General features: G+C 43.1%; 1 protein-coding gene across 1 annotated transcript in view; it reads right to left on the bottom strand.

Annotated features, from left to right (window-relative positions):
* The window catches only part of LOC134540888 (fat-like cadherin-related tumor suppressor homolog), an 898605-nt gene that overhangs the window by 458575 nt on the left and 420893 nt on the right, over positions 1–19137 (bottom strand). Inside the window, 1 exon segment of the mRNA XM_063383917.1 lies at positions 1034–4744. Within this exon segment, the coding sequence (XP_063239987.1) occupies positions 1034–4658 (3625 nt within the window). The 5' untranslated portion in view covers positions 4659–4744.

The raw sequence follows: 19137 nt of genomic DNA, 5'->3' as shown, positions 1-19137 counted from the left end.
AATCGATGTACCCTCTACCCACGACCGCCACACTCCTGAGTATTATACTATTCGTTACACTCTGATGAGTCATCACTTTTGACTTAATCTACCGAAAGCGGATCTGAGCGGATGCAGTTTACCGGTGCCATTCCCTAGTATGCTTATGACCCATTTCAAGGCTATCGCAGATAGGCAAAATCTGTAAAACCAGAAAACTTAGGGCGTTTATTTACGATCCTATAAAACTGAAATTCCCTGGGAAAAAATTAAATATATCTCACCTAGTAAACAAAACTGTATCTTTTTTTTTTTTCATATTATGTAGTATCTTAAAATATTGAACCTTTCAGTTTCTCTTTATCAGTTTCAAAAAATAATGTTCTATGTATTCAAACTAAGTTTTTTTATATTATCAAAATTATAAAATATTATAAAATTGTAAAATATGTAAGAGTAAAGTTATAACAACACAAAAGAATTTATGAACATAGACATAAAGATGATGTCTACTAGACTACACAACCATAATTCACACATTCTAAGTTTGTATAAACTCCAGTTGTCATTGGAATATATAGAACATTCGCCTCTGCTTGATTGACTAAGTGGAAAACTCTTAGGAATAGCTCGCTCAAAATTCTAAGATTGTACAAACTCCAGTTATCGCTGAAATATATAAAACATTTACGTATGCTTGTTTGCCTTAGTGCAAAACTGAAGGAATAGCTCTCTCAAAATTCTAAGTTTGTATAAACTCCAGTTATCGTTGAAATATATAAAACATTTACCTATGCCTGATTGCCTTAAAGGTAAGCTAGAGGAATAGCTCGCTCAAAATTCTAAGTTTGTATAAACTCCAGTTATCTTTGAAATATATAAAACATTTACCTATGCCTGATTGCCTTAAAGGTAAACTGAAGGAATAGCTCTCTCAAAATTCTAAGTTTGAATAAACTCCAGTTATCGTTGAAATACATAAAACATTTACCTATGCCTGATTGCCTTAAAGGTAAACTGAAGGAATAGCGCTCTCAAAATGCTGATGTCTTACCTTCATTGTCGATGGAGAAGAGCCCCATGCCGTCCCCGCCCTTGATGAAGTACCCGACGCGCGAGTCGTCACCAGCCGGGTCCTCGTCGGTGGCGTGCACGGTGGTGACGAGCGTGCCCACGGGCTGGTTCTCCTTCACCGACGCGGCCACCACGTACTCCTCGAACCTCGGCGCGTGGAGGTTCTCGTTCACGTCGACCACCTCCACGATGACGGTCGCCTCCGAGGACAGCGACGGCATCCCGCGGTCCCTCGCCAGCACCACCAGGCTGTGCACCTGCCTCTCCTCGAAGTCCAGGCCGCCGGAGGTCCGCACGGCGCCCGAGAGCCGGTCCACGACGAAGGCCCCGTCGCCGTCTCCGCCCGGGGCCTCGGAGTACCACACCTCGCCCGATGCTCCCAGGTCCGGGTCAGTGGCCGAGACGATGGCCACCAGGCTGCCCGGGGGCACGTCCTCCCGCACCCGCACCGTGTAGCTCGGCAGCGGGAACGACGGCGCGTTGTCGTTCGAGTCGTCGACGGCGACCCGGACGAGCGCGTCCGAGTGCAGCGGCGGCGAGCCGCGGTCCGTCGCCCGCAGCCGCAGCTCGTACGTCTCCTGGCGTTCGCGGTCCAGCGACGACGACACGGACAGCATCCCCGTCGCCGGGTCCACGGAGAAGTCGCTGGTGTCGGTAACCATCGAGAAGGAGACGCGCGCGTTGTCGCCCGAGTCCGCGTCCGTCGCGTTCAGGCGGAAGATGGCCGTGCCGTTGACGGCGTTCTCCGTCACCCGGAAGCTGGCCACGGACTTCTCGAACCTCGGGGGGTTGTCGTTCACGTCGAGAACAGTGACCGCGACGTACTTGGAAGAAGACTTCTGGGGTCGTCCGAGGTCGTAAACGCTGATGTTGAGGAGGTACTCTTGCTCCTTCTCTCGATCGAGATGACCAACAACTTTAAGCTCCCCAGTTTCAGCATCCAGGTGGAACACAGAGTCCTCGTCTCCAGACGATATCCCAAACACTAATTTCCCATTATAGCCGAGATCACGGTCTCGTGCTCTTATCCTAAGCAGTGTGGTCCCTATGGAAACGGATTCGTTCACACGAATCTCCACTGGGAATTCTATGAACTCTGGAGCGTGAACGTTCTGCCCGTACCGACTAGGCATCATTGCGAACTCCTCTTGCTTGCCTTGCATGTTGTTCCTCTCCGCAGAGGCGAGTATCTCTGTCAAGCGACGAGCCACGCCTGTGTCGCGGCACTCGAAACCACCTGTGTCGTCACTCAACACCCTGGTTGGCGAACCACTTCTTTTGGCACTCACCAGGTGGATCAGCACCCGCGCAGTGTCGGCGAAGTGCGTCCCATCAGTGGCTGTTACGTTGACCTCTCTGTCGGCAGCCCTGAGATCTGCCAGGTCACAAGTCACGCTCAGCACTCCTGAAGTAGTGTCCAGAGAGAAACAGCCATCCTCGTTCCCTGACAATATACGGTAGCTAATTATGTTGCCCGCGTCGAAGTCAATCGCAGAAAGTGTGATGATTTCCGTACCGATTGGAATGTAACGAGGTACATGACCCACACAGTCCACTTTCTCGAACTGTGGCCTATTGTCGTTCACATCTTTCACGCTAATTCTGAGTTGCATTTCTGTTTGCCGCCGGAAAGGCACGCCCCAGTCGGAAGCCCTGATCCGTAAAACATAAGTTCTTTTCGTGGATTCATAGTCCAAAACAGATGTGGTGCGGATCACTCCAGAGAAATGATCTATATCGAAAGGCACGGGATTGAGGTTCGCGATGCTGTACGATATGTACGCATTGTCCAATGAGTCCTGGTCCTTAGCTGTGACCTTAGTTACAGATGCTCCAGCAGGCTGGTTTTCATCCACCCAAACCATTGCATCCATCGACTCGAACACAGGGTCATTGTCATTTGTGTCAACTACATTTATTTTCACCTTAGCCGATGACTGCTTTCTCGTGCCAGCATTGCCCTGGTCTATGGCGGACACTGTGAGTGTGTAGAAGGCTTTCACCTCGGCATCCAGAGCCATGGTCGTATACAACATGCCGCTGTCGGGATTTATTCGAAACTCTCCACCCTCATTGCCCCCGACTATTTCCAGGAACACCCTTGCATTTCTCCCCTCGTCAGCATCTGTAACTTTAAGGCATATCACAGGCGAATTCACAGGCGCTGTCTCGGGTATTTCCACCTCGTAAATTTCCCGGTCGAATACAGGAGCATTGTCGTTCAAGTCTGTGAGGTGAACAGGCACAGACTTGTAACTCTGCCTCGGCGGTATTCCTCCGTCTGTGGCCCGCAGAGTCAGGTTGTACCCTTGAGGTGCTACCTCGCGATCCAACAAATGCAACACCTCGACGTTAAACTCACCATGCTTCCCGCCCGTCTCCTCCGCTGGACGGATTCTAAAATGGCCATCAGGATCGCCATCGACAATTTCTAGGCTCTTTATTTCACCATGCACCCCTTTATCGTTGTCAACTACCCTGACTATTGCATAAATGTCGGCGTTGGAATGTTCTACAATGTCAGGAAGATGCTGCACATATATTTCTGGAGAGTGCAGGTTAACCTGCTTGACTCTTATACTAACTTTAGCCGTGCTAGGCTTGGCTGAACCCGACCTAGGGCCAATCCCTCTGTCCTGCGCCATCACGACCAGCTGGTGGAACGCCCTCTCGACATACCGCAGAGGACGCGTAAGGGAAACTATGCCGGTTATGGGGTGCACCGCGAACTGGTTCGTGGACTCGAGGAAGCTGTAGTAGATCTCGCCGTTGCGTCCGAGATCCGCGTCCTCGGCGGTGACCACGAGGATGCTCCTGTGCAAGGGGGTGTCCTCCGGGACGGTCGCCTCGTACTCGGTCGGGTAGAACAAGGGTTTGAGATCGTTGACGTCGAGCACGGACACCACGACGGTCGCGTCGGCCTCCAGCTTCTCGACGCCGTCGCGCCTCGTCCCGGAGGCCCTCACCTCCAGCACGTACCTGTCCTTCCGCTCCCGGTTGAGCACGTCCACGTTGCCGGTCCTGGTCCGGATCGCCAGGAAGCAGAAGTCGCCCACCCGCTTCTCCTCGGCCTTGAAGAACTTGTCCTTGTCCCCGGAGACTATCTTGTATCGCACCTCCAGCCCCGGGTCGTCGTCCTCGTCCCCCGTCACGATGCCCATGCGCACCTCGGGGACCGCGAACGTCTTGCCGACCGAGTTCTCCGGTATGCTGACGTTGTAGGAGGACCTGGTGAACTTGAACTCCGGGAAGGCTCGCGGCGTGGGCGGGGCGTCGTTTCTGACGGGCACGTGCGTGGTGGTGATCGTCGCGGAGGAGGTGGTGGGGACAGTCGTCGTCGTCTTCGTCGTCGTCGTCGTCGTCGGGACGGTGAAGGGTGTTGTGGTTGTTCTCGGCGTGGTGGAGATTAGGAGCGTCGTCACGTAAGTGCTGGCGACGGTGTGCGGGGTTGAAGTCGCGGAAGCGGTGGAGGGTTCGTCGGTGGTGGTGAAGGCAGCAGTGGTGACATCTTCCGCGAGCGTGGTGTCCTGCACGTCGTCCTTGGCTCGGGACAGTCGCAGGAGCGCGACCAGCAGCAGCAGGCCATGGTACCACCGCACCTCCATGCCGCCCCTTGGCTTTCTCACGGCAGAGCGCGACGTCTCTCGCTCGGACCTCGGCTCACCTCATGGCAGTTACTTGAGCGGCGAACCTGAAACATTACATTCACATGCAAAACTATAATAAATCATAACACACAAGAAACTACATTACAAAGAAATGCCACTACCTATTGCAGCCGTCTCCATATTGCGATCATCGGAAATTTTTTTAATATAGTTTATCGTTTCATGGGCTAAAGACCCCAAAAACATCGCCAACTCAAAAGTTTAACATATAATTTTTTTTTGTTGACACTGTCGCAATTTTTTCAAGAATTACTATCAAACCGATACATAAAATCTAATAGTGGACCAAAAAGAGGTACCTCCATAAGTTAAAAATTCTGCAAAGAAAACATAAATTATTCCTTTCCAAACAGTTACACATAATCACTACAAAGTTTCCTTACATAACCTAATCCATAGACAGATAAACATATAAAACTAAATCAACGAATGACAGACATCCTCTAACTGGGCAGACAGCCCAACCAACCACATGAGAAGAAGCTGCTGATTGGCAACGAACCACGACCAATCGCAGAATCCCATCTCCGATTGGCCAAAACCGACCCATCAACCTGAAATAAATTAATATCCGATTGGCCAACTGCTGCAGCCAATTAAAAAGCACATAAATGTTAGACGAGATATAAAGGCAAGAGGACATCTCAGAACCTCAGTACTAGATCTCCACCCGAAAACCATCGACAAATAAAAAATTTTATTTATATATTTGGTATTACTCCTACAAGTTAAAATACGTTCGAACGGATATGATAATTTCCATATTTAGGGAGTAACAGCGATTTTTCTGTTTTTACAGAAAAACATTCCCCATTTCTACCTCTTTTTGGTCAGCTATTGTCCATTAACGAACTCGGCCGAAATTCTCCAATATTAGATTTTATGTATCGGTTTGATAGTGATTCGTGAAAAAATTGCGACAGTGTCCACAAAAAAAAATTATATGTATAAACTTTTGAGTTGGCGATGTTTTTGGGGTCTATCGCCCATGAAACGATAAACTATATAAAAAATTCCGATGATCGCAATATGGTGACTGCTGCAATAGGTAGTAGCGTTTCTTTGAAATCTACCTAAAAATAAAAATACAGCAAGAGCATCACAGTTGTCCGAATCTCTACTCTCGTTATTCCGACTGTACTCTCCACCATCGGCCACCCCAATCCTTGGCATTGCACTTTCAGTTACGCTCTGATCAGTCATCGTCTCGACTCAGCCTACGGAGAGAAAAATAGAAGTTCCACCTTAAAAAAAAAATGGTTACAACTTTACTTTAAGTAAACGGATTCGAGCGAACACACAGAGGAGTGAACGTAAAATTATTTTTTTTTTTTTGCGTAACAGGAATGAGCTCCAGCGGGGGAAAAAACCGGGGAATTGTTATTTTTTTTCTTGTTTTGCGCGGTAGAAGAAAGAGAATAAGAAATCGCGCGGGAGGGGGGCTCGCATAAGGGAATAAAGAGACGTACAGCAGACCAGGACAAAATGAACCTGTGCGGTGCTGTCAGCGCCAGGCGGAGGAAAAGAAGAAAAATGAAATAAAAAACAAAAAGAAGGGGAGGGGGAGCTATCCTCGCAGCAACGGGATATGGCACCGCCAGCCAGCCAGCCAGCCAACCAGAGGACACGGGTGGTAGGGGGAGGTCTTCTCCACCGGGTACCTTCCTACACCGGCATATCGCGTCTGTGGGAGAGTGACAGGCTGTCTGGAGCAGCCACTTGCTTCGCTGCTAACCCCTCCTTCCCATTCCCCCACAACTTCCATACCTTTCCACTCGTGCGCGCTCACACACTCGCAACCTCATCCAACCAACCCTTAACCTTTCCCACCACGGACAGACCCCTTCGTCACAGGGGGAATTCCTCACCCCCCCCCTTTTTTCCCTTCTAGTAGGAGGCGAGAGAAGCTGCCACTTCCACCGCGAGACTCAAAACAATAACACGTCTTTTAATCTCCAATTCCCTTTGCACTAAGGAAAAAAAACTGGGTTCGAATAATGTTCGCAGGCTTTCAAAGTCATTGTCTGAAGTAGGTAGCTTGGCTTCTGGGGTTGTAGTCGCGATCCTCGGCGAATAGTTCACCGACGTTTCTAGTCGACATTGCAGTCGCCATCATCAGGGAGCAGTTACCTACTCAGTAGATTCAAAACATTTTCTTCCCGGGTGACCAACATGTCGACGAGACATTAGAACACATTTCATTCATTCGTCATTCGTACGACGTACTGACGGCAGAAAACACCGGGTGGAAACTATTTATCACCAGGAATGCGCACGAAACGCCCCTTGAGACATCAGATGAAGAAGAAGGGGGAAGGGGGTATTAGGGGGGGGGGAAAGGGGGGGGGGGGGTCAGGTGGGGAACCTCAGCAACCCAGACTTAATTTTCCGTCTGGCGGATATGCTAATTCGCAGCTTGCCTCTCCGTAGGGTTTCCGAAGCACAAGGGTAAACAATCGGTAAAAGCTAGTACAGGGGAAAGGGGAAGGAGGAGGAATCAACTTGGTCGCTGCTTTACTAATTGCGAGAGAAATAAACCAAAAGAACCAACCCCCCCCCCCCCTTCCCAACCCCCTTTTTCAAAAAGGAACAAACCCCGCCCATTCTTTACCCTCCACTCATTTCTTCCCTACATTTGTATTCAAGCAGTTAATAAGAATACATAATTATTTTTTCAATGTACATATATTTTAGTCAACATCTTTATTCAAGAAAACAAAAAACTTCTCTCTCGTCTGCCTTCTGTATCTGCCACTCTTTTTTTTTTTTTTTTAATATTTTTGTTTGTTATGCAGCTACCTACTCGAATTTATAAGTCCTTGGAGAATTTCATGTATGGTACTTTTAGTAATACATAGTATGTAAATAATTTTGTGGTACTTAACAAAAACACATACAAAAGAGATTTTAACCTGTTTCCTGCTGCAATATTGCATGAAATAAATGCTCTGAACTAAGTGACTTCTTTTTATGTGTGACTTCTTAGCTCTTGGTATACGGCAACTGACTGGAGTCATTTCGTGAGTGGAACGGAAGTCGCATGGGACGGAAATGTGTAACCACGGTACTGCCATCTGTGGAGGATGGCGCGAACCAAAGTTCATAGGGACTAAGAGAGACTTTATAGTATTAACTGTTTACAAGAATTACAACCATTCAGACTTTATTTTAATTAAATTCCTTGCCGAAAATCTGGTACAAAACCGGGATTTAGTATTTTTTCAAGTTTTTTTTTATAGGAGCCGTTCCACTGCTAATCCAATGGCTCGGTAGTCAACGTAGCGAATTCTAGCGGCCGGTGAGGAAACTACGTGAGTTTCTCGTCCAGATGTGTAGTTGAAAACACAACATGCGTGTGTGTGTGTGTGTGTGTACATATATATATATATATATATATCATGGCCGTCATTATTTTTAAAGAATTTCGTGGTCGAGTAACGTATTGTAAGTGTATTTTCAAACATGACAACACATGAATTTTCTCGTTACCGAGGTTAGATATTCGAAAAATCTCTGGCGAGTACTGAAACACTCGCTCACAGAATATATTTATTTAATGGTATAATGGTGTCATTCCAATAATAATTCATCAAACAACGAAACGAAGCGACTTAAAATAGAAAAATATATGTATTTGCAACATGACAACACATGAATTTTCTCGTTACCGAGGTTAGATGTTTAAAACATCTCTGGCGAGTACTGAAACACTCGCTCACATAAAATATTTATTTAATGGTGTGATTCTTATAATAATAATTCATCAAACAACGAAACGAGGCGCCTTAAAATAAAAATATTTCAAAATATTCCATATCCTCCACTGAAAGTTCTCTCAGGAGGTTTTGAGGAAGCTCATGTCCAGTCTCGAACCCATACTTATTTATTCTTTTTGTCTTACCCAACATCTCTTCACAATTTTCACTCGCTCCCGTCCCCAACTATCGCCAGAGATTAGAGAAAGTTACAGATGGAGCCTAAGCTCTGAGCACTATGGCCAGTTTGTTCACGTAAGAAGATGGCGGCCATTTGTTTATATAGTACATATATAGAAATGTAGTTTACTACAATCATAATTTTCTCGAGTCAACAGTCATTATTTGTTTAATATTCATGCACTTTTCCACCACCATACATACATCATTTATGAGGAAATGCGATTTTCTTCGTGTCACAATATGGCGGCGACCTGCTTCCCTCTTACGTCCCCTGTCTTCAGCAGAGATACCTATACAAACTGTGTTTATGCTCCATATTTAACTTTCTCTAATCTCTGACTATCGCATGAAACAATCCTCGTCCTGGTTCACAATAATAACATTTTCCACAACACACTCGGCCCCGATGTAGTGTTTAGAGCCACTACTGCTACCTGCAGCGTATACCTCTTACACACTGAGAGAAAGGTTTGTTTGCCTCAACAAAATATTTGTTTATACATGGCGAATTAAATATAATTTTGTTAATTCAAACAAATATTTTGTAGTAGGAGAGATTCTGTTGACCCAACAAAAATAATTTTGTCAACTCAAATGTATAAAGTGTGACAAAATTATTTTTGTTACTTACCGAGATTGGTAAAACTAAAAAAAAAAATTTGTTCCATCAAATATAATATTTGTTTCGCCATACATAAACAAATATTTGTTTGATTCAAACAAAACCTTTTTTTCTCTGTGTAGCTAGGGTTAAGAAGTACATGTTTTATTGACGTGACAACGTCTGATAAATCGATGAACGCCGGCTGCACGCACGAAAAAGCGTACCGCTACGCACATTGTCCCGTTACGCTGTGTCCCGTTACGCTCATTGTACGCTTGCACCGTATCTATCTATCTCTCTTCCACTCGATTGGAACAACCATCGATTTGACTTTTTCGAGGCACATTAAACTTGAAACACTCCCATTCGTTTCCTACTTTTCCTATCATCGTCCTATCCTTAACAGAATAACACAGATTGAAAGAAGTTAAATAGCAAACATGTCAAAAGTTATAGTTAAAATTATCTCTTCGTTAAAGTAATAAACATATTTGAATTAATGAGTGCAAATAAAAGTAAATTTATCAATTAAATTGTAGATTTCATTTCACTCGTTCTTTGTATCCATACAAAATAATGATAATTCAATAAAAATGATTCAATTTTATTCATAAAAGTATGCAATCATTCCATCAATGTTTTGTTATGACGTCACGTTAAACTATAGTCCGTAAACCGACTTTACAGACAACGAATTTTTATTGTAGATAATTGAAAAGTTTTTAAGATAGAGCACTGAGCGTCTGGATTATGTTTATTTGAATCAGGTTCTACAAGCACAGCGAATTTGTCAATGTAGTAAAACTATATCATTGAAATAATTATGGGTGGTAACACGTCGCAAACAAAAAAAAAAATATTGAAAATAAAATTGTTACTGCCAATTATGTCAATGAAACAATTTTGCTGCAGAGACAAAAATTCGCGTTGGTTGAAGAACTTCGTTTATTTAAACAATATCGAGACGCTCAGTGTTAAATTTAAATACTTGCTCTGCGGTTTGAAGTAAAAAAAAAATGTTGTTCGTTTTTTAGATTTTTCCAAGATGTGCCAGACATGGAACGAAAGCATTTCAGAACATTTCATATCCAGGCACTTCCTGTACAGTATCGCTTCCTTGATCGTTTGCCTGCGACTGAATATTATTTCCCGCGCGTTGCCCGTTTCGGCTGCCGGGCAGCGGGGTTCATCAACAGAGCCGCTAACTTATCTCCAGGGAGGAAGAGAGGGATTCCTACCGGGGTTGTTAGTGCCGTTGTTTGGACGCCGCCGGACCTGTGTATAGGTGCGCGCGCTCATTGAATTATTCATACGTGCATTTCCCCCTACAACCTCTCCACCCCACCCCCGCTCACCCAGTGCCCGTCCAGCACCCACACACTACCAACCCTGCCACGACCCTGTTTTCCCGCGCCAGTACACCCCCCCCCCCCCCCCGTGACGTGGGGAAACACAGTGTCGAAAGGTTTCCACCCTTTACGGCGCAATAAAACAACCCCCTCGCACAACCCCCACCACTCCCTATACCTTTTCACCAAACTTTGTGAACCATCGCGAACTCTTCGCCGTGGGTGTTGCGGCTCTTTATCAACCACTTTATATCCACCGAACCTACTCGAACCACGCACCGACGTGTGTGTGTGTGTGTGTGTGTGTGCGCGCGTTCTCCTGCGGTGACGATTCCTTCCTGTGTTTTATAAACTAAACTGACCTAAAAAAAAATTGGTTGTCTGTAAAGTCGGTTTACGGACGATAGTTTAACGTGACAACGTCATAACAAAACATTGATGAAATAATTGATCCAGAAGAAAAGGAAATATCATATTCGGCCTGAGACTGAGCCGTAATAGGTTTTTGCAACCAAACCATTTAGGCATTAAAAATATTATATTCTTTGAGGAAGAATTTTTTTTTTTTAAATGTTCTATCTTTTGTATGATAAAATCTACCTCTGCATACTTTTACGAATAAAATTGAATCATTTTTATTGAATTATCACTATTTTGTATGGATACAAAGGAGTGAAATGAAATGTACAATTTAATTAATAAATTTACTTTTATTTGCATTCATTATTCAAATATATTTTTTACTTTTGAAATGTTACGTGCGCCGTATTTATTTTTACAAGTACACAAAAAAAATTTCGCACCTGCCGCGATTCAAACTACAGTCTCACAATTAAAAGATAGCGCCGCTGATCGCTCACCCACAAGGTCATATTCGATAATTAATAGATTCAGATGATATATACATTGATAAAAATTTTGTTCACGGTAGGGGAATAATATTATTTCGTTTTTATAACTCGATTTTATAACAAATATGCATCCCAAATACACCAAAATTATTTATAATGTGTTACAATATTTTTTTAAAACATTGTGCAAAAGATCCCGGTTGTAATTTGAATTATTATGTGTAACTGTAAAACACCATTGTTGGTTCAAAACGTATTTGAATATTCAACATTACTTTTAAATAACTGTACCGATTGTGCTGGAAATCGGTGGACAATCGTTAAATTACATAGCATTAATAATTCAAACGACGAAAATATGATTGAAAAGTCAAATAGATGGTCGTTACAATCGAGTGGAAGAGAGATGGCACGCATGCGTACAATGAGCAAATAGGACACATCCGTAGTGGGACATCCGTAGTGGGACACTTTTTCGTGCGTGCAGCCGGCGTTCATCGATTTATTAGACGTTGTCACGTCAAAAAATTGGTTGTCTGTAAAGTCGGTTTACGGACGATAGTTTAATGTGACGTCATAACAAATCATTGATGAAATGATTGCATACTGTTGTGAATAAAATTGAATTTTTTTATTTAATAATAAAAATATATACTTGAAATTATACTAGTAATCAGATTTTTAAAATGCAAGAATAATTAACCTTTACTGCCGAAATTGTTGTAATAAGCAATGAAAACCACATTAACTTTTCACTTCACTTTATAAACAGTCGATGAAACAGATCACCTGTAGATGACTTGTAATTAATTTTAAAAACTGGCGTTTAGCTATAAAGTTTAAATATAATTTTGAACAAGGTTTCATATAAATAAACTGTAATCAAATATCTATCAATTATATTATTCACCATAATTTTTTAGTCAATTGTAACATAACCTATTATTAATGCACTCGCCGACAACGTATTGAACACAGCGTAACGGAACAATGAGCGTAACGGAACAATGAGCGTAACGGGACACAGCGTAACGGGACACAGCGTAACGGAACCATGTGCGTAACGGGATACTTTTTCGTGCGTGCAGCCGGCGTTCATCGATTTATTATACGTTGTCACGTCAAAACATTATGGACACAGTGTGTTAAAGTCTAAGTAGCGGCTATTCGTCTTTTGTTTTTGATTTTTGGCATAAAGTCTCGTCGAAGGCGAGGTCATTCAGATCGATCACACACCAACTTCGCAGAATAAGGATGACGCTGAAGGATTGGGGTCATGGTATACGATAAGGCTGTCCATGGTATACGATAAGGCGGGCCATGGTATACGATAAGGCGGACCATGGTATTCGATAAGGCGAGCCATAGTATACGATAAGGCGAGCCATGGTATACGATAAGGCGAGCCATGGTATACGATAAGGCGGGTCATGGTATACGATAAGGCGGGCCATGGTATACGATAAGGCGGACCATGGTATACGATAAGGCGGGTCACGAATATTTCGCGTTTCACTGGTTATCAAAGCAGACTCGAAGCTCATACACATCTGCATCGCACTGATGATTGGGCTACGCAGCTCTTGTCACTACCTTGACGACCTTGAGCAAGTTATGAACAAGAAGAAGTGGTCACCCGGTCATGTGCAACCCGCCAAAGGAACGTGACCTTTGTCACTGACCAATGAGCCGTCTAAAAAGGCTTGATGTTACATCTGTGCCTCGCATACATCGGACACCATGTCCACTTTTTGGGCAAAATGCACTTTTAACCATAATCTTGACCACCGCTTAACGTTCGTTCCAGTGGCATACAACACTGAGATCTGTGATATTTTTAAGAATTCGCATTTGTTGGGTAGAAAAACATTTGAGTAAATAAGTGATACAATATTTAAAATTTCTTTTGAATGGCTCTCAATAAAAATCATCCTCCCCTCCATCCCTGACTGGAGTTTTTTTTTCGGTGGGGGAAAGTGGGGGAGGGGTAGTAAAAGTTTAAACAGGATGACCAGACCAGGACTCGAACCCGAGACCTCCTGGGACGCGTTAGTCCAGCCAGATTCTCACCACAGTAAAAGACTCATCGGGCTCTAAAATACGTGTGGTTAAATCCCCCCCCCCCCTCCCCAGGAGACACACGGTATGCCAAAGTCGGCAACATCTTTCTGTTGGTCCCGTGACACTCAGGGGCCCCCGCCTACCTGCACACGCATGTGGCGTGAAGAGCTTCAGCAGAAACTAACACGATTGGAAAAACTGCTCAAAAATATCCGAGTGGTGTCCATTTACGGAAAAACAACTTAAGCTGCCGGAGAATGAGCAGTCCTGTTTCCGTTAATTAATTTTTAAAACTGAATTTTTTTTTTGGGAGAGTGAAAACAGTAAAGATACTTGAAAGCACCCAAGGGCCTTGCATTGTGTCTTTATCTTCATTCTTCAGCCGTATGATGTCACGGTCGCCGCTCGATGCACGACGAGAAGACCGCGCGCCAGTCCAGAGGAGACACCGCGCTAGAAGCACCAGCGAGCGTCGCGCCTTAGCATCCCGCCTCGCCGACTAGTTAACCACACCACGAAGCTCCCGCGAGCAACTAACTAATTCCACGTATTAATCGGCGAGTCGCGAGAACGGGGTGGGTGAGAACAGATTTTCCAATCCGCAAATGCGAGATACCGGTCGAACCGAACAGATAGGAGCTCTGGAGAAGTTTTGGGTCAGGGAGGGCAGGGTATAAGGGAGTCAGAATTATTCTGCAGGGGCATCACAGACAGTAGGGTCAATAAATAATTCTCGCGGAAGGGGTAGGGGGGGTTGTGGAGTGAGAGGAGAAAGGAGTCCTTCATCACGAAACCAACCACCTCCTCCCACACTTCCCTACACCCACTTTATTCGCCTCCATCGTTCAATTAATATCCGCGGGCGGGGGCAGGCTAATTGAAACAACACCTTCACCCGACTGCGTGACCGAGGGGGGGGGGGGGAAGTGGGGGGGGATGGGGTGGAATTAATTACCGGAGGCTCGCGCCCGGCGATTGTGAGTGTGTTCATTACAAGAGGATGATTGCCGCGCCCGGTAATGCACGACCAGGCTGACGTACCAACGCGTCCGAAAAGTGGCGATCAAGGGATTGCCCGGTGGGGGGGGGGGAGGGGGGGAAATAAACATGGGGGGGGGGAGGTTGGTGAGTAAGGACAGGGGTCAGTGTAGAGGATCGCGGGAGGCTGTGACGGCACTGCAGCCCCTGGGATTACGAAACCTCGATGGTTGGATAATCCCACCAGCGAGAAGCGTTTAAAACCTACGCCCGAAAACCTCTCTCGTCAGAAGGGATGAAAAGCGCGCTGTCCCGGGGTTCCGAAGTGAAATTTCCGACTAAAGGTGAACTCCGAAACGAGTGCACTTTGCAGTGATAATTGAGCCAAAACACAAGCTCCCCGTGGCATTATTTCAAATGGAACATTTAAGTTTTGATCTCACACCGAAGTTTCGGTCACACAATTTCAATTCAATTCAATAGGTTTTTATTGATACACTTTTTACACTTTACAGATCTTGTTATTACAACATGGCATTCCAGCACTCAGTGCTCTTTTACCTAATTTAGTTTATATATATATATTTATGCACATTTCTGATATGGTTATAGTAAAACAATATTTAAATTAAAGGAATTTTTTAAAAAACATTTAGCAATTTTTTGGAGCCTCTTTTGGCTCAGTGTTTTTGTTTTGAGTCTATACCTAGAACATATTTACACAAGATTTGTCCCCCCCCCCCCCCTTCAACATATGACGCGAGTGAGGCGAGTGTATAAATTGGAAACTAAATGAGACCTCTAACCATTGACCCAACCGCAGTACCGCCATCATTAACACTGCACCCTAAGTTAGAAGACAACTATTAAATGAACATTTTAACTAAGGAGTTATTTGTAGGTTTTGCTAGTGAGCAGTAATGCAAGATTATATTCAATATTTTGATAATTTTCATTAGGATGTACTTCATTTTGGACTGATACAAAAACATTGATAGTTGTACAGTGACTTTCCTTGTGAGAGACTTGAAACTATCGTACTTGCCATATACGACGGTTGTTATTAAATGTAATTTTTAAGTGAGCTATGTATACAAGAAGTAATGATGACAGTATTTTTTACTTTAATTTTAAATCTTTGAACTTTTTTAAACTGGAAGCTCTTTGTAATAAACATGTGATTGCGAGGCTGTTTGCGAAGCAAGTTATAATCTAACTAGCAGCAGGGCTGAAAAGTTTGACATTTTTAATCACAAGGGTAATCAGGGATTCCTTTCAGGGCATTGTCGATTTTAACTGTGTGACCATGACAGTTCTGATATATCCGGCAATGACAACTATTTAGGTGGGCCTCCGTTGTAAAATGGCCTAGAGATTACAAGAAGGACCGGTTATATACTGGCATATATTCAGAGAGATAACTGATGGCATCCAACCCAGAAGTGTGTTGAAGTACAACGCTGAATTGAAGGTTTAGGTAAGCCGTAGCCTTCATTGTAAATTTTTAATAAGTGTTATTAGTATTTTATTAATATCTGCATTTTGCAAAGATGTTAGTAGTAAATATATTATTCTTGTACCATATAGTTTATTCATCAACCGACCTTCCTACTTGGACCTCAACCTTTGCGAACATTAAAAATAATGTCATCTATTGGATGAAGGTCCTCGTATTTTTACACGTCTTACACGTTCTAAACAGTGACTGATGAATATAAAAAGTAATTTCAATTGAATAAATATAAAGGTTACGTTAATAAATAATATGTTTATGTATTTCTGTGAGAATAATGTGACTTCAAAACACTGCAAGCTGACAAATTTAATCTGACAAAATAAAAGACTGCTTATACAGCTTTTTTTTTTTTGTAAATGTAACATAAATATTCATGTAAACTTACAGATGTTTGTAAATTTGTACATCTACATTAAAACAACTGTATCACTAAAAAATAATGTTTGGAGTAAAACTGTGTTCGGATTCTTACCCGGGCATTTATGCTTTGTGTTATCCCAGTACTTGAAGTAGTTACAGTTATTTGTTAACTCTTTCCTGAAGAGCTCTCCAGTATTAACTGCGCGCATAACAATAACCATGATACAACACAACAGAGTCAAATTGTTAATCCGTTTATAAATTTTTGCTTGCATACAAAGATCATTCTTGTGGATTCATTTTCAGAGCAAAAGTGAAGTTATTGCCAGTAAATCTACGAAGATAAACAATATATTTACGATGTTCAATGGATAATATTTAACCAGCGTTCTTCGCAAATGAAAAGGTGAAAAATATATATATATATATAATTTAAGTGTGGCTAGACTACTGCCCTGAAATGAACGCGTCGGGTTTATTTGCGATCGGGAGAGTTCAGTCTTCACGAGAGAGAGAGAGAGAGAGAGAGAGAGAGAGAGAGAGAGAGAGAGAGAGAGAGCCACAAATCACTCACGGGGGAAACTGCGGGAAAATCCTCTCGTAAGGAGAGACGCCCCTAGGCGAACTCCAACTGGGATGGAGTTGGGAATGAAGAAGAGACAAGCCTTGATCCATCCAGCCAGACTAGCGCCCCCCCCCCCCCCTTTTCCCAACCACCACACACACACACACACACACACACACACACACACCACACACACACACACGCCCAACCCACAAGCACTGTGTGTCTCACCTTCTCCGGGGCGAGGGGAGATAAAGGTCAGAGGGATTCGAGTCGGAGATTGAGAGAAAGGATTCGGTAGTCGCCACTTTGTTGCCGCCGCGGTCAGGCGACGAAGCTTCCCCCCTCCTCCGCAACCCCCCCCCCCCCCCCTCGCCAAACACAACCACTCTTTTTTTCACCCCCTAATAGTCGGCAAACACAATCAAGCGGAGGGGAGATTTTCGGAACACGAGAAAGCTCTTCGGGGGCTACGAGCAAAACCACCCCCCTCCTTCCCAATCCCAAATCATCCGAACTCACCCCTGGTTTTTTCCCCCTTCTTCTTCTTCTTCTGCTTCGCCCTCTACAGAGGCCGCCGGCAAATGAGATTGCACAACCCCCTCCACGAACAACTATCCACCCCCCCCCCCCCGGACCCTTTTCTCTTTAACACCGAACGAACGCTCGGCCGTCACAAAAGGGTTGAACACACCGTTGTGTTTCGCCGAACAAGCGCGATAATAGGGGTTGCACGGGATAAGGTGAAGTGGTTGAAAAGGGGGGGGGGAAGGGAAGGGGTATTGAGACTCAGCTGATCTACAATCACGTGATGGCAGCTCACCACGGTTTCCGGTTAAGGCGGTACTTGGCCAAACTATACGTCACCTCAAATTATACGCGTTTGTTATTATTTATTTATTTATTTATTGACTTAATTTGCGAAGTTATGGCCCCTAGCCTCATCTTTCACTTAACCATAGCACTACACAACTACACAAAATTCATACATCCCTAAACTAACAATACTAAACTAATAGCTTTGTAACCAGAATCCAGACATTTGCGCTACTGAAGAACGTCAACAAACATAATTTAATGACACTAGAAATTAAAAAAAACAACTTAAAAACCTGAATACTGCAGTTGTACAAGTGGTTACAAACATTACATGTACTAAACATAAGCAGCAGTGTTTGTGGAATCACTGGCTTCATTGAACAATGTATTTCGCAACCTCACGTTTGAAATTGCAAACGATTATATTTATTTAATGGTTTTTAAGGAACTCAAGCAAAAAATATTTTGTGTCAGTCCTACCATTTATTTAAAGCATCAAAATACAGTTTTCAATTAACCGTTCGTATGTACCCTTTTTCATGAACTCATTATTTTTAGTACATCATTAATGAAATCAATAAAACATTAGGTTTTCCAAAAAAAAAAAAACACGAAAAAACAAGTGTTTATGGTTTTATAAGAAAACAAATTTATTAAATATGAAATACTATATAAAACAGTATATGACGAAGGCTATATATGAACGGTCAATCAAAAATTGTACATACCACATGATTTTATGCTTTCAGTACATGCTAGGACTTATATAAAAATTAACTGTCAAGTTCATAAAAACCGTTAAATAACCTCTTTAGAAGAAAAAAAATACTTGTATAAACAATCAAATATAGTAGGCCTAATATGATGAATTAATTTAAAATCATGTGCACAAACCCGAAATACTGGAAGCAAAATAATTTTGCATACAACCCCCCTTAATTAAGTGCGACCGTTGACAGCACAAACAATGTGTGTTTATGCATAACACAACTTCCATGCGGTGTTACTAAATTACACTGAGAATAAAAATAACATAAAAAATAATAATTTTCGGCAAACTACAAAATACAAACCCCACACAGAAAAATATTTCTTCTACAAAAGATTCCTTTGGATAAAAAAAATCCCAAGAAATAGTTTGTAATACTACAAGAAAGATGTAACTTTTTACAAAGCATGGCTATGGTTATTCCTGCACAAATGAAATACGTTTTACAGGATAATACTGAGTATTTCTTATAGAAAATTGGCGCATTATTTTATATTTATTTGATGTTTCATTCGAGCATCATGTTTTAAAACCATGGTTAAAATATTCGAATATTCAACAAAACTGGATTTTAATTTGTTGTATCATTCTTATAAGTGCGCATTT

Source organism: Bacillus rossius, chromosome 17, assembly GCF_032445375.1.
Source record: "Bacillus rossius redtenbacheri isolate Brsri chromosome 17, Brsri_v3, whole genome shotgun sequence".
Lineage (NCBI taxonomy): Eukaryota > Metazoa > Arthropoda > Insecta > Phasmatodea > Bacillidae > Bacillus > Bacillus rossius.
The sequence above is the reverse complement of the archived record's forward strand: the minus strand, read 5'-3'. Positions and strand labels throughout refer to the sequence as shown.